This window comes from Erinaceus europaeus, chromosome 13, assembly GCF_950295315.1.
Source record: "Erinaceus europaeus chromosome 13, mEriEur2.1, whole genome shotgun sequence".
Taxonomy (NCBI): Eukaryota; Metazoa; Chordata; class Mammalia; order Eulipotyphla; family Erinaceidae; genus Erinaceus; species Erinaceus europaeus.
Genome location: NC_080174.1, coordinates 37,260,963 through 37,276,521, shown reverse-complemented (window position 1 = coordinate 37,276,521; position 15,559 = coordinate 37,260,963). Strand labels below are relative to the sequence as shown.

The 15,559-nt window shown below is 49.7% G+C and overlaps 1 protein-coding gene across 3 annotated transcripts in view; it reads left to right on the top strand.

Annotated features, from left to right (window-relative positions):
* The first annotated feature begins 8,451 nt into the window (after positions 1-8,451).
* EPHA8 (EPH receptor A8) overlaps positions 8,452-15,559 on the top strand; it is a 32,597-nt gene continuing 25,489 nt past the window's right edge. The window contains exons 1-3 of one of the 3 annotated variants that reach the window (XM_060205524.1): positions 8,519-8,636; positions 11,463-11,526; positions 13,877-13,941. In XM_060205524.1, coding sequence (XP_060061507.1) covers positions 8,549-8,636; positions 11,463-11,526; positions 13,877-13,941 — 217 coding nt within the window. In that variant the 5' untranslated portion in view covers positions 8,519-8,548. Of the gene's footprint in view, positions 8,637-11,462; positions 11,527-13,876; positions 13,942-15,559 lie in introns of those variants that run through there. The other 2 variants (XM_060205522.1, XM_060205525.1) reach the window with 2 other exon arrangements.

Sequence of the window (15,559 nt, the reverse complement as noted above, 5' to 3'; positions counted from 1 at the left end):
GGCTCCAATAGGAGAGGAGGGAGGGAGGAGGGAAGGATACAAGGACTAACAGGTCTTTTGACCTTTTTGCACTGGCTGCAATTTGATGAAGATGGAGGCTCTGGAGGGACCCAGAGAGTGTGCACAGGGGACAGTGATGCATCATTGCTGTTGCCCCAGTGACAGGTAATGGGGACTCAGACCAGAGTGGTAGCTATAGAAAGGGAGATGGCAAAAAGTGAATAGATTCTAGTTGTGGTTGGATGGTAAAAAAGGATTAGGGTACACAGCTGAGGGAGAAAGATACGGAGGCAAAGTTTGGGTTTCTAGCTAACTGGGTAGGTAGTGGGGCAGAGATTTTCAGTGTGTTGGTCTGGGGGCAAGAGGTGTTTGAGTAACTGCAAAGGCCCTATACAAGAAGAAAATGAGAGAAAAAGTGAAGTTGGTGAGAACAACTTTTTCCTTCAAGAAGTTTGATAGGAAAGGAGTGTGCACCTAATACAAAAGTAAATTCCAAGTGGACCAAGGACTTGGATGTTAGACCAGAAACTATCAGATACTTAGAGGAAAATATTGGAAGAACTTTTTTCCGCATAAATTTTAAAGACATTTTCAATGAAACGAATCCAATTACAAGGAAGACTAAGGCAAGTATAAACCTATGGGACTACATCAAATTAAAAAGCTTCTTCACAGCAAAAGAAACCACTACCCAAATCAAGAGACCCCTCACAGAATGGGAGAAGATCTTTACATGCCATACATCAGATAAGAGTTTAATAACCAACATATATAAAGAGCTTGCCAGACTCAACAACAAGACAACAAATAACCCCATCCAAAAATGGGGGGAGGACTTGGACAGAATATTCACCACAGAAGAGATCCAAAAGGCCAAGAAACACATGAAAAAATGCTCCAAGTCTCTGGTTGTCAGAGAAATGCAAATCAAGACAACAATGAGATATCACTTCACTCCTGTGAGAATGTCACACATCAGAAAAGGTAACAGCAGCAAATGCTGGAGAGGGTGTGGGGTCAAAGGAACCCTCCTGCACTGCTGGTGGGAATGTCAATTGGTCCAACCTCTGTGGAGAACAGTCTGGAGAACTCTCAGAAGGCTAGAAATGGACCTACCCTATGACCCTGCAATTCCCCTCCTGGGGATATATCCTAAGGAACCCAACATATCCATCCAAAAAGATCTGTGTACACATATGTTCTTGGCAGCACAATTTGTAATAGCCAAAACCTGGAAGCAACCCAGGTGTCCAACAACAGATGAATGGCTGAGCAAGTTGTGGTCTAGATACACAATGGAATACTACTCAGCTGTAAAAAATGGTGATTTCACCGTTTTCAGCCGATCTTGGATGGACCTTGAAAAAATCATGTTGAGTGAAATAAGTCAGAAACTGAAGGATGAATACGGGATGATCTCACTCTCAGGCCGAAGTTGAAAAACAAGATTAGAAAAGAAAACACAAGTCAAACCTGAAATGGAATTGGAGTATTACACCAAAGTAAAAGACTCTGGGGTGGGTAGGTGGGTGGGGAGAATACAGGTCCATGAAAAATGATGAATGAAATAGTGGGGGTTGTATTGTTAAATGGGAATCTGGGGAATGTTATGCATGTAAAAAAAAAAAAAAAGAAGTAGAAACGCAAAGCAGAAACTGACTGAGTTTGGAGTATGGCACCAAAGTAAGAAAGCAGAAGTACACTAGAGTTTGCAGTGAGTACCTCCCTAATACTTCCTCTCCACTTTTCCAAGCTTTGGGTCCATGATTGCTCAACAATTTGTTTGTCTTTGTATGTTAACTCTCTTTTCAGTCACCAGGTTCCAGGTGTCATCAGGATGCCGGCCAGACTTCCCTGGATTGAAGACCCCACCAATATGTCCTGGAGCTCAGCTTCCCCAGAGACCCACCCTACTAGGGAAAGAGAGAGGCAGACTGGGAGTATGGACCGACCAGTCAACGCCCATGTTCAGCGGGGAAGCAATTACAGAAGCCAGACCTTCTACCTTCTGCAACCCACAATGACCCTGGGTCCATGCTCCCAGAGGGATAGAGAATGGGAAAGCTATCGGGGGAGGGGTGGGATACGGAGATTGGGCGGTGGGAATTGTGTGGAGTTGTATCCCTCCTACCCTATGGTTTTGTTAATTAATCCTTTCTTAAATAAAAAAATAATAATAATAATAAAAAGAAAAAAAAAAGGAAAGGAGTGTGAAGAAAAAAGGAGGGGACAAGAGTGCTAAAGGGATGATTTTATTTTGGAAAGACAGAAAATACTTGAGCATGAAGAATAGAGGGGCTGTGCAGGGGAGACAGTATAATGGTTATGTAATGAGACTTTCATGTCTGTGGCTCTGAGCTCCCATGTTTAATCCCTTGCACCAGCACAAGCCAGAGCTGAGCAGTGCTCTGGCCTCTCCCTCCCTCCCTTCCATCTTTCTTCCCTCTCTCCCTTCCTTTTCTCCTTCCATCAATGAAATAATAAAATAAAACAAAATAAGGGCTGGGTGGTGGTGCACCTGGTTGAGCACACATGTTATAATGTGCAAGGACTCAGGTTCAAGTCCCCAGTCCCCACCTGAAGGGGGTAAAGCTTTGCAAGTGGTGAAGCAGGGCTGCAGGTACCTCTCTGTCACTCTTCCCTTCTGTTTCCCCTTCCTCTCTTGATTTATGGCTGTCTCTATCCAATAAATAAATAAAGGTAAAATAAAATAAAACAAAACAAAATAAAGAATGGAGTGGCCCAGGCCTCTGAGGCCTATCCCAATCCAGTCATCATTCTATTCCATTCTGTTGCTTGCCGGTAGTTCCAAGCAGTAGAAGTGTAAACAGGAAGAAGCAATTAGTCTGTGCATGCCCAGCAATTAATAAGTCTCTTATGTATTTATAACAACACCTCTAGTACCCTCCAACCTGAGAACAAATAATCCTAAAACAGTGGGAGTGAGCAGAAGAGACCTCCAAGCAGCCAGCTCCTGGCTCTAAGGTCATAGTCTCCAATCACAGGCAGTCCCTGGCTTGGCACCCACTGATACTGACATTACACAGAGTTCTAATGAGCAGCTTTTCGGGGGTTTTGTAAATGAGAAGCAGCAATTTTGAAGGCAGCTGGGAATGGTCCCAGGCAGGAGTTATGTGGCACAGAAGAGGCAAACTGATGGCTGGAGAGGAGGAGGGAAAGAAATAAAGTGAGGAAATGGAAGAAACTCTACTAAGGTAGGGAACTCTGGGGTCATTCAGTCTAAAAAGGTAAACAAACCACCCACTTCTGAAGGCACCTCTGTCTTCTCCAGCCCCAGTAGTTTCTTGCTTTGAGCCTTCTCTGAGTCCTTGTCCCCTGTGCTGGTACATAATTCTCTATTCAGAGGAAGGAGTCTGAGCCGCAGAAAAAGGGGCAAATTATATGCAGAACCACATTATAATTTTTTAATTGTAAGTTTTTTTAATTGTAAATTTATTTTCAGTTTCTGTGCCTACAGTTTCTGAAATATTCCCTTATGTAGGAAGAGATGGCATAACTGCCTATTTAATGATTCACTTCTCGGTTAGACTGAAGCTCTGTGAAAACAAGGGCCACGGCAGCTTTGTGGTCACCATCTTATTCCCAGCACTTTACTCAGCACCCCAGGAGTGTTCAGTGCATCATTGTTGGATTAGTGCATTAATGAATAAATTAATATTACATGCCAGGCAACACTCATGAGTACATTCCTACATTTGATTTCTCCTATTTTTTAAATTTAATATGGCATCTGCAAAACAGAGAAATCACATATGTGGTGCTGACATTCCAGCCCTGGTCCTAGCTTTGAGCATGCATCCTGTGGTCCTACTGAGACTCTCCTCCATAAAGTAAGCTACTTCCTTGCCTCTACTTCAGCTTAGGAGAACTTCTCAGGCATGGTCTTATTCTGTTTCCTGGGGAGCCCAACACCTGCCCAGTGGAATATAGGTGTCACACTCCCATCATGCCCATCCAGCCTCCAGAGAACACAGAGCAGATGGGGAAGCTGAGGCCCTTAGTGAGGAAGAAACATGAGGTCTGTGTTAGGAATACTGGTTCATTCCATGACTCCACCCTCCACCCAGGGTGGAAGGAGAGATTTCAGTGCGAGGAATGCCCACTGCCAAGAAGAGGGGAGGAATGGGGCAGTGGATAAGGCTTCTCTGTAAACAATCTGGGCTCAGCTGAGGCAGTTTAGGGTCAGAGGATATTGGGTGGTAGTGTACCTGGTGAGTGCACATTACAATGCACTAGGACCTAGGTTCAAGTCCCTGCTCTCCACCTGTAGGGAGAAAGTTTCACAAACGGTGAAGCGGTGCTGCAGATGTCTCTCTTTCTCTCTCCCTACATCCCCCTCCGCCCTCAATTTCTGTTGGTATGCTTCACATTGGTTTGGTCTCACTCCCCCGCCTCAGGGAGATTGTGGTTTAGTCTTTGCCTTTTCATGCTTCTCCCTTCTCCCCGCCCCCTATCCTACATACTTCCTGAGTTCCTGACGATGCCGCTGGAGGAAAAAGGTGGAGGAGCACATTGTGTGGTGATTAGGTGTTGGACTGTTTGCCTGCTCGTGAATAAAGATTAAACTGCGTTCTCTGCTCAGCCATGTGTCCCCGGGTCTCTGTCTACCGCCAGGAAGCTAGCCCGGCATACTGGCGCCCCGAACTCTGACGACAAATTTCTCTTGGTCTTGTCAAATAAAATAGAAAGAAAAATGGCCACTGGGAGTGGTAGATTTGTCATACTGGTCCCAAGCCCCAATGATAGTCCTAGTGGCATAAATAGATAAATAAGTAAAAGAAGAAGGTGATATCCAGAGCAAATGTGGAAGTGCCTGAAGGAAAAGTGAAGATGTAACTATTATCCACTGACATCCACTCATATCCCATCTCCTGCCAGAACATCTCTCCTACCTATGCTAAAATAGAGCCTAGCATAGTTCATAATCTGGAGTAACACATTGCCCAGCCCCCCCTTTTTTTGGTGGAGTCAAGGAGCCAGGGCTTCATGAAGGTGTGATTTCACTAACTGGGCCACTGGTTTTTTTTTTGTTTGTTTGTTTGTTTTTCAGAAATAGAGAAACCACATCACTAGAGCCTCCCCCAGTGTCATAATATCTCCCATGTGGTGCTGGGGCTAGGACTTGGATCATGCAAGTGTGGCAGTGCTTGTATCCTATCAGTTGAGCTTTCTTTCCAACTCCCTTTTCTAAAATTCAGTATTTCCTTCCAGTTATTTGATTTCTCTCTCTTTTGAAGATCTGTTTTGTTTCATTCATGAGAGAGAATGAGAAAGATAGACAGATTGATAGATTAGATACATAGAACCACCCCAACATATGTGGTGCCAGAGATCAAACCTGACACCTCAGGCATGCAAGTCCTGTACTCTACCACTAAGCCATCTCCATTGTTGCTCTCTAGGTCTCTTTACAGATTCACAATCACGCTTGCATCTGTGAACTCAGAGGAGCTTCACCATGACTGAGAGTTGGAGGTCTGTACTCACATTTATAGTTTAGGGAAATTGAGGCTTGGAAAAATGACATGAGAAGAAACAGTACTGGAAGGGCCCATATATAATGGAGGCTTGTCTGATGTCCCCTGTAACTGTTCTCCCCATTCCCAGAAGGAAAGACATGGATGGGGACCCTGGATGGAGTTTGGGAGAAGGGAAAAAAGCCCAGACTCTGCTGCTTGACTAAGTCCAGCTCCACCCACCCCTCACCTAGCATGTTCCAATGTTCCAAGTATCCAGGTCCCAACACACTGAGCACTGGTGGCAGAGGGTGAACACTATTCAAGGTCATTAAGCAGACTGGGGCAGCAATCCAGAAATCAAGCTGTTCTGTACCCTAGGAACAGCCTCCAGCAATGATCAGTGGGAGCACCTGGCATTGGGGTGGGGACCTCTTGGACACGAAGCACATATTCTTAGAGCATCTGCTGTGTACCTGGAGGATTCAGCAAAAGCCAGCTAGGACCCTGCCAGGGGCTTTGCCATCTACAGGCTCTAAATCCAGCCTAAGGAAGGAGACAGCCATCATGGTCCCACACAGGCATTGCATGGAACTCTCATGATATCATCCTGTCCTCGGTAGCCTCATACTCATATTTCAGGTCATCTAAAAGCCTGTGTGGCAGGAATTTGATGAGAGGAGGGCTGGAGAGCCCAGGCTGGGAGCTTGGGGTGGGGAGGAGCTGATAGTAAGGCTGGGAATCCTCACTCATGCCCCCATCCAAGGCCTCCTCCACTGCAGAGTTTGTGTTTACGACAAAGCAGGCACACTATCCACCTGAGATATCTTGTCAGCCCCAGAAATATTATTTTAATTTTGCTAAAAAAAATTCTAAATATGGCAGCCAAGGAAAAAGCTCAGCTGGTGGAGTGTAAGACTTTCATGCCAGAGTGCAATCCCTAGCACCACATGTACAGTAGTGGTGCACTGGCTTCTTTCTCATATCAAGCTTTTTCTTTCATACAAAATATTTTTGTAAGTCTTGGGCTAGCTCTGGAACTGAAGAAATATTTATAAATAAATATGTTGTGGTATGCTAAAAAATTCAGTTTCAAATATGGAACTGATTCCTGCCAGTTGTGCTCCCTAAGTCCTTCCAGGATTCCTCAGCTCCAGGAAACTTTCTCTCATCAGTTTCTTCATGTGAAAAATCATAGACCTTTCCTTTTGAGGAGCCTCAGAGGATGTTCTGGAAATCTGTGAATGTGACCACAGCACCCTTAGGCTCACCCACACGGTGTGGTGTTACTGAACTGTTTGCATTAGCTTCTAACTTTACTTTTAAAAATATATTTATTTATCCACTCACTTACTTATTTTGGATGGAGACAGAAATTGAGAGAGAATAGGGAGATAGAGGGAAATAGAGGGACACCTGCTTTACCATTCATGAAGCTTCCTTCTCCTACTCAGCCCTTTGCAGGTGGGAATTGGGGCCTTGAACCTGAGTCCTTGCAGAATGTGTGCTCTACCAGGTGGTGCCACCACCTGCCCCCTAGATGTTAACTTTAAATATTAAGCTGACACTACATAAAAAATTCCAGTTATGCAACTTTACTTGGAAAGACTGGGCTGGCATCCCCATGACACTGTTGGCGGGAGCTGGGGCCAATACCCTGGCAGGCTTCATCTAGAAGATTTTTTATTGAGAGTTTGTCACTTTGGGTCTAATCTAATCTGTTCACTTCATCCTCCACTCATCAGAGTCCCCGAAACACTCTCTAACTAGTGTCTGCTTGAATGCCTCCGGTCACATCTTTGTGAGCTATTAGAAAAGGGCTCCTACATTGAGTTGTCTTCCCACTTTCTGTAACAAAGGCAGTACACGGGAAGGGTTTGGGAGTCCAGCCAGCTGTGTAGTTTCCTGATCCTCCAGGTTGGACTACATGTTGCTTAAACTGGAGTATGTTTAGAAAGTGCCTAAAGCAGGGTCTGGCCTGTGTCACACACTCCCTCAATAGCCATTCTCAGAGTGATCTCCCACCATGGTGACCACAGGGGCTAGATATGCAGGCTGAAAGTAGTGCATAGTGTGGGTCAAAAGTCAGAGGCAGTCAGGGCCTCACCTCATCAGCCCCATGGCACCCACCTTGAGGCCCAGTCCCCAGGAGGCTGCAGGTCTCTTCTCTGCTCCCAGGGCAGCTTGACTCAGCAGGTGCACACTGAGGGATAAGAGTCCCAAGTGGGGGTATAGAAGGGAGCCTCCAGGATAAGACCCTTATTCCTGGGGTGGAACTGGAATGTGGTGAGTCTGGAGAGGGAGAACAGTTGTCATTTTCGCCCTTGTTCTGTAAGCCTGAAGGCCTGTCCTCAGATTTGATTCTCAGGACCAACCACCCTGGGGCATAGATACTGTCATTTATTGATATGGAAGCTCAAGTTCAGAGAGATTGAGAAACAACTTGCCTTAGACCACTCAGGCCGGTATTATAGTCTCCTCTGGTCACTCTAAGGCCTCCTTGCACTCAGAGTGCACCCTCTCCCCTGGGTCCAAATTATTGGGGGCAGAGGAGGAGAGAGTTTTAAACCTCAAAGTGGCTCTGAGCCGCTGTCTGTGAGCTGGCGTGTGTGCACCCCAATGTGAGGGCCGCGCATGCGAGTGGGTGTGCGGGTGCCCGCATGGGAAGTCCCGCGTGTAGGGCGCCGCGGGGCGCCCGGGGGGTCTGCGGCTTTCGGGCCACGTGCGGCCCCCGGGCTCGGGGCGCCCCCTCCCCACCCCCACCTCCACCCCCACCCCAAACGGGGAGCGCGAGCGAGAGCGTGTGCACGTGCATGGTGTCCGCGGGTCTCCGTCCGCGGTCGGCCCCGCGCACCCCCCCCCCCGCCCCCCGGCCTCGGCGCTGATTGGCTCGGCGCCGTGACGGGCCGGCCCCCGCCCGGGGCGCGGCGGGCGCGGGTGCCCGCGTGTGCGCTGTGAGCCGGTGTGTGCGCCGGGTGTGCGCCGGCCGCCGGCTGTGCGGGAGATCCCGGGAGCGCGCCGCCGCGCGGGCCGCCGCGGCCGAGGAGGGTGCGCGGCGCCCCCGCCCGGCCATGGCCCCCGCCCGGGGCCGCCTGTCTCCCGCGCTCTGGGTCGTCACGGCGGCGGCGGCCACCTGCGTGTCTGCGGCGCGCGGCGAAGGTGAGCGGCGGGGCCGGGGGCCGGGGCGCTGCCCGGAGCGCAACTTCCTCGCCCTGACCACTGGGGGGGGGGGGGGGCTGGGGCCCTCCGGGGGTCCCCCGGCGGGGGGCGGGGCCGATGGCACTGCGGGGTGGGGGGGGACCCGGGGTCAAGGAGCATATTGATGGAGACAGATGGAGACGGGGAGCTAGCAGCAGGGGGACGAGACTGAGGGGTGCAGAAAACTGAGGAGCAGACGCTGGGGTGTGAGGACAGGCTGTGGACGGATGAGAGGTGTGGAAGAGAGAGGGCACAGAGATAAGGCTAGGGACAGAGAGCAGAGTGGCACTGGGGACAGAGGGACACAGCTGGGGGCAGAAGAAAAAGAGGGTGGTGGATGGTACTGATAGGGACCAAGACCGAGGAAGGAGGATGGAGAACTGTGTGGTGTTTGGGGGAAGACAGGCATGTGGGGCAGGGAAAGAGGGGAGGGGGCTGGAGAATTTGCAGAGGAGGAGGAGCAGTTGGGGTTGGCAGGGGAGCTTTGGTGGCAGGAAGGGCAGTCCTGGGAAGAAGGGCCAGTGAGGAGAAGGCGGAGGGTCTGGAAAGGGACTGAAGCAGGCGAAAACCTGGAGAAAGTCTTGTCAGGACTGATGCCAGGTGGTCCCATTATTCAGGACACATGGGAGAGGGGACAGGAGCAGGGGGTAGTGTGATGAGACATGACTATAAAGGGTATGGGAGGTGACCTTCTGGTGGTAGGAAGGAACAAGGAAAGCTGGGAGGGGCACCCATTTGACTACCTCAACACCCAAAGCCTCACACCTACCTACATACACACACACGGGGTAGGGGGGAGATTTTCACTGGACACTCCAGGTCAAGTCCAAGAGTCCACCCTGGGTTCCTCTGCACATCCCTGCCACTCTCCTGAACCTCCTCTTCTCCCTCCCTGCAGCGCACACACACACACATGGGCCAGGCCTGGTGCTCTGAGCAGAATCCCAGAGGCAACATCCTGGGGTCAGGGCTGCATTATAATAACCTGGCAGGATGAACTTCCAGAGGGTGGGGAGCCCCAGAGTCATGTTCTTCACCCACATTCAGATGTACCACAGATCCACCCCCTCACTCATGAATGATTCCAAATACAGCCTTTCCTACTAGTGCGCGCGTGCACGCGCACACACACACACACACCAACATTCACACACATAGATGCAGGCCTGCGGAGACTTACACACATGGACAGAGGCCCACCTCAATTGCATAGAAATGCACCAGGACTTGTGAACATACATATCCACAAGCACATATGTACAGGCATGGAGGTATGCATACTCACAGGCAGATACCACATACATGGAGAGAGACCCTTGAACTTGTGTTCCTGCCCACAGACATTCATTGCACAGATGCAGAGAAGCTTCTAGTCTCTAATGAGCTGGGGAGCAGGGACCGTAACAGGAAGCTGAGAGCTGAGAGGGGAGATGGTGGATAGACAAGGCCAGCTGAAATGATAGTTCCTGGACACAAGACGAGACTAGTAGGTGAAGGGGAAGTAAGGAAGAGGACAGAGTTGGGCTGTGGAAAGAAGGGGAGGTGTGACTGAAGGGCTTTCAGAATTATAGCCTGAGAAGATAGTTTTCCTAGTATTGGGAAGCAGTTTTGGGGGGCCTGAGGGACCCAGCTTGAGACTCTGGGCATCTGGAAATATACCACTCTTTGCTCCACTCCTTGTTGTAGCTTTCCTCCAAAGGGTGGCCAGTACCCTCTTGAAACATTATAGGGGACATGACCCTAGAGCCCTGTGGGGAGGGGACTTTGACCAGACTCATGTGCAAAGGATAGACCACTTGTCTGGGAGAAAGGACCTGCCCAAGGGAGGGACAATAACTGGGGAAGAGGTAACATTCCCTAAGAAAGGCTGCCAGGGAGGGCTTTGATCAGAGCAGATGGAGTCATTGTCAAAAGGCCAGGGGCCAGCCTTATCTTATCAGTGCAGTAGAGCAACCACATCCTGGCTGGGGCTTCCTACAGTGGTGGGATTGCACATGGCACCACCAGGAGTCTCTTCTAGCATCATTCCCTGGCCAGTAGCATCAGGGTGAGCCAGGGAGACTACTGTGAATTGGGGAGGGGTCTGTGTTTCCAGTTGAGGTGCTGCAAAGGTAACATTGATTCAGTTTAGTGTAGCTTGCCCCTACACATCCTTCACAAGTCTGAGGGAGACCCTGCATTCACAGAAGCCCCTGTTTTCACCCCACCAGGTTCAGAGCCCCTTATCCCTCTCTGATGTGGATTACCCACCACTCTGGGGGTGATCTCAGAGGCATTAGAATCCTAGCTGACATCCCCTGGCCACCCCAAATTTTCCAGCCTTGCCATCATGTGCTGCGTCCTCAGGGAATGTAAATCAATTTAAGTATTAGTCTCAGCGAAATGGAATGGGGGAAGGTGATGGCTCTGGAGGAGAAAAAAAAGAAAAGAAAAGAAATCACATAATGCCTTATACAGTTGAACAGGAAAGGCTTAGGAATTATCTGTGTCTCTCAATGCAGGAGAGAGATCCATTTGATCCCCAGAATAGCCCAGGCAGGTAGGCCCAAGAGGAATGCCTATGAATGTCTCCAAGGCAGGGTGACACAGAGAGGCGATTCCATTCATTGGCAGCCCTGCCAGACCATATCCAGTTCCCCCATTTGCAAATGAGGAGACAGGCCAAGAGAGGAGGACTGACTTCACAGGCCAACATTCCAGCTGTGGGAGAAGCTCTTGCTTTGGTGGCCAATCCACATGTTCAAGGGGATTCAGGCCCGGTGGATCTAATGCTGTTGTTCTTCCCAGCCCTGATCAAACCTCCTGGATCTTCTGGGAGAGACACAAGCCCACCCACAGGAGGGGACAAGAGGTAGGGAAGAGGGGAACAAAGGGTGAGGAGCCAAGGGGAGGGACAGAAGAAAGTCTGCAAGGAATTAAAATAAACAACCCTGAAATCCTATAGCTGCTCCTGAATCTGATGGAATTGACTTCTGATTTATCTTTAGCTGATTTGATCAAGCTGGATGATCAAGAATTAGAGTTAGACATGGCAGGATATCCCAGGGGAGGGTCAAGTCTGAGTAGTGAGACCTTTTGTCCATAGAGTCTAGGTATTTCAGGAGAGAAGTCCAAGTGGACTGTTCATTCAGATGACCTCTGGGTGGGGGGCTGCCTGAGCCACATCAGGGAGGCTGAAGGGGGCTCAGATCTGACACCCATGTCTGGAAGATGACATGGAGTAGGGGAGCCCATATAGGACACCTTTCCTCACCCCTTCCCCAAACTGGGCCCAGCTGGTCTGGGGAAACTGCAGTGCAGCCCCCTCCCCCTCCCACCAGCCAGCATGAGGAGAGAGCTGCCTGACCCAGTTTTCTCTCTGTTGCCTGAAAGGGTGGAGGGAGGCAGGAAGGCTTCAGGAAGGCTCTGCTGCTTGTGCCCCTGGCAAGGGGCTGGCTCAGGGAGGAAAGATCCCCTTCGGACCTTCCTATCAACCCCTGATCTTACCTGGCTCCTGAGAGCCCAGGAAAGACTTAGAGCCCCCTCCTAGTTCTTTAAGCCCCCTCTCCCACTGGCCACTGAGGCCCCTGACAATGGCTTGGGGAGGGCTAGAGGAGGGAGAAAATCAGCAAATAAGAGCATCCTCACTCCAGCATTTCCTGAGGACACTTGTCTCCAGATTTGAGGGGCTCGCTCAGAGCTATGCAAATCTCAAGCAGGAGGAGAGAGCCTCCCTGCAGGAAAGTTTCAGGAGAGCCCTGGCTTTAACTCTGTGTGACCTGCATGAGCCAGCTGGTTTGGGGTTAGTGGGAACCCTCTGTTTGCTGATGGAGGGGAAAAGTACATGGAGACAGGAAAGGAAACGAAAACCATAGGACTCTGGAGCCAAATACCCTCTTTATACATCTGCTACCAGATAGAGTAGAAGGAAGCAGGGGTCCGGAAAGGTGTAGGGATTTACTCACAGACACACAGCAGTTAAAAGATACAGCTGGGAATCAAGACCTAAATGCTTAACAGTTAGTGTACAAGTAAGTGGATGGATAGGTAGGAGATACGAGGAGAGAGACAGGAGGAATAGGGAAGAAATTGACTTCAGGTTTTATACTCTCCAACCCTTATATTGCCCCCTCCCCCGAACCGGAATGGTTACTGATGAGGAAACTGCAGTTTAGAGAAGCAAAGGTCACCAGCTACCCATAGCTGAGTGGAAATGTGAGCCCAAGGGTGCGTGAATCCCAGGATGCGTTATTGCCATTACCATATTGCTGAGACCTGGAAGGGTGTCCTTTTTGAGGCTTTGGCTTAGAACTGACTGATTTGCCTTCCAGTGTCTTCCTTACTGTGGGGCCAGCTCAAAGGTTCTGCTTCTTGAGCTCAAGCTGCCAGGGCTGGTGGCATCATTTATACTTGTGGCAACAGGAGTTCTGAGTGCCAGTGCTGACCATCACACTAAAGGGGACCCCAATTATGTTTCTGAACTTTCCCAAGTATCCTGCTTTCACCCATAAGTTGGAGGCAAGAATGACTATCTCTCCAGGTATCTGTAGGTCATGTCTCAAATCATTCTTGTAGAAGGTGCTCACTTTGAGGCTAGACAGACTGCTGTTAAGTGCATCCAGGGCCAGTGTGCCAGGCGGGGGGTGGCGCTGGTTAGAGGGTAGGTAGTCAGCTTCTGTGGTTATTGGGGATCAGAAACCTGGGGCCAGTCCTCTGGCCTGGGAGTGTCACCAGTTTCCTTTAAAGGCCACCATGTCCCATGAGTGAGGCAAGGGTCTGGTTATCCTCTGTCTGTGAGACAGAGACCACTACCACCCCATTCTCCAGAGGAGGAAACTGAGGCTCATGGAGGCGAAGAGTCCTGCTCTGGATCACATAGCTTCTGAAGTGGAAGAACTGGGCTTCTGACCTCCTGGCTTGTTAGACTCCCATTACCATCTCTCAGCCACCCCTGCTATACCACCAGCCAGAAGGTGTGCACCAGGCAGCTTTGTCCTGGGAATCTGGAGGATGGTATTTTGGCTGAGGTGGTGGAAAATGTTGCAGGGAAGAGAGACATTGAGCTAAGCCTTAAAGGACAGGAGAATTGAGAAAGGATGCAGAGACATGGAACTAACATGTCTGGGCTGAGAGCAGACTAGTGGGGCCGGGTTGTACTGCTCTTGTGGGGCGAGGGAAGGGGCTGCAGGGGGGCTGACATGCTCTTGTCTCCTGTTTCACAGTGAACTTGCTGGACACATCGACCATCCATGGGGACTGGGGCTGGCTTACATATCCGGCTCATGGGGTAAGTGGTAGAGAATGGGGCCTGCATCATCCTGCTGTGAGGAGATAGATAGATAGATAAATAGATAGATAGATAGATAGATAGATAGATAGATAGATAGATAGATAGATATAGAGATTGAGATTGTAACGTTGAGTTAAACTGTTAGGTAGATCAAAAGGAAGCGAATGTCCAGAGAGGCGAAGGAATTTACACAAGGATACACAGCTGTTAGAGACAGCCATAGACCTTGATTTACCCATCTCTTTCTCTCTTGCTCACTCACTCACTGTTGTTCTCACTCTCTCTCTTGCCCTCTCAAGGTTGATTGATTTCTGAGAGAGGAAGAGAGAACCAGAATGCCATTCTGGCAGATGGGATGCCAAGGATCAGATTCAGGACCTCATGCTTGAGGTCTCAGCTTTTTATCCACTCTGCCACCTCCCAAGCCACAGAGATGCTGATTTTTTTAACAATCTAGCACACATGTACCCTTGGAATTACAGATCCCAGTGCTGGGCTCCTTATTCTTAGAGGTTGAGGTCCTGGATTTGGAATTTTGTGTCTATGTGCTAGGCCTAGAGATTCAGTATGTTACAGTTGGACCCAGAGTTACCTGGTATGTGCCAGTATTCAGGAGCAGGGCCTGTGACCCTTTTAGGATACATTTTCTCTCACAGCTACCCTGCCTTCACCAGGAGTTGCCTGCATCCCTGGTGCCCCTCTTGTTTATTTCCTCCACCAAAAACACTTCCAACCCCTTAGGCCAAGTTCTAGTACCAGCTGGGCTCCATGGTGACCCTGGGCTCAGTTTGTCCTGTGGGGCTCCCATGGACCCTGTGTTCACAGACCCTCTCAGCTTTCTAGGCAGCAGGCATCACCTGTCCATCCCAGCAGTGGGCATGGTGATCCTCTCTGGCATCCAGGAACTGCTAGCCCCCTCTGCATGTCTTAAGTCCTAAGATGCTTGGCAATAAAACCAACAGGGAAGTGCTGGGGCTCTGTCATCCCTGAGATGGGTGACCTGGGTCACTACCTCACTCTGCAGGTGTCAGTGTTCCCTGATGACATGGGTGGGGAGAGGACATGGTCTGGGCATGGTGCCTGGCACAGTGGGCCCTCACTGGTTATCATTGTTACCTGTGTGCATGGTGGGTGCATTTTCTATTTCCTCTCATGAATGTGCTCAGAAACACACACACTGGCCCTATGTAGACATGAGCATGCCATCCATACACAGTATTTTCATTGTCACTTTGATGTCTATGACTCTAGCGCTGGAGGGATAATAACAGAAGGATGAAAGTGATAGTGTGTTTCCTTACTTTGGGAGCTATAACTGGGCTTGGAATAGAGCCCTGCTCCTCTCTCTGTGGGTCTTGTTCTTGGGGAGTAGTAAACTGAGTACTGTCATCACTCCTACACAACAGGCATCAGAGATTGGAAGGACAGGTTCCAGGAAACCCAGAGCTTGAGATACGCCCCTTTTCACTATTCAGCCTGAGCAGGTCAGCCCTGCCTGCACACAGGCTGGTTCCTTGGGCCTGTCTCACTTTGTGAAGGACTCCTCAGTATATTCTTAGGTGGCTGTCTCCCAAGAGTGAGTGGGGGTAGGAATGGACTTTGCAAGTAAATTGGC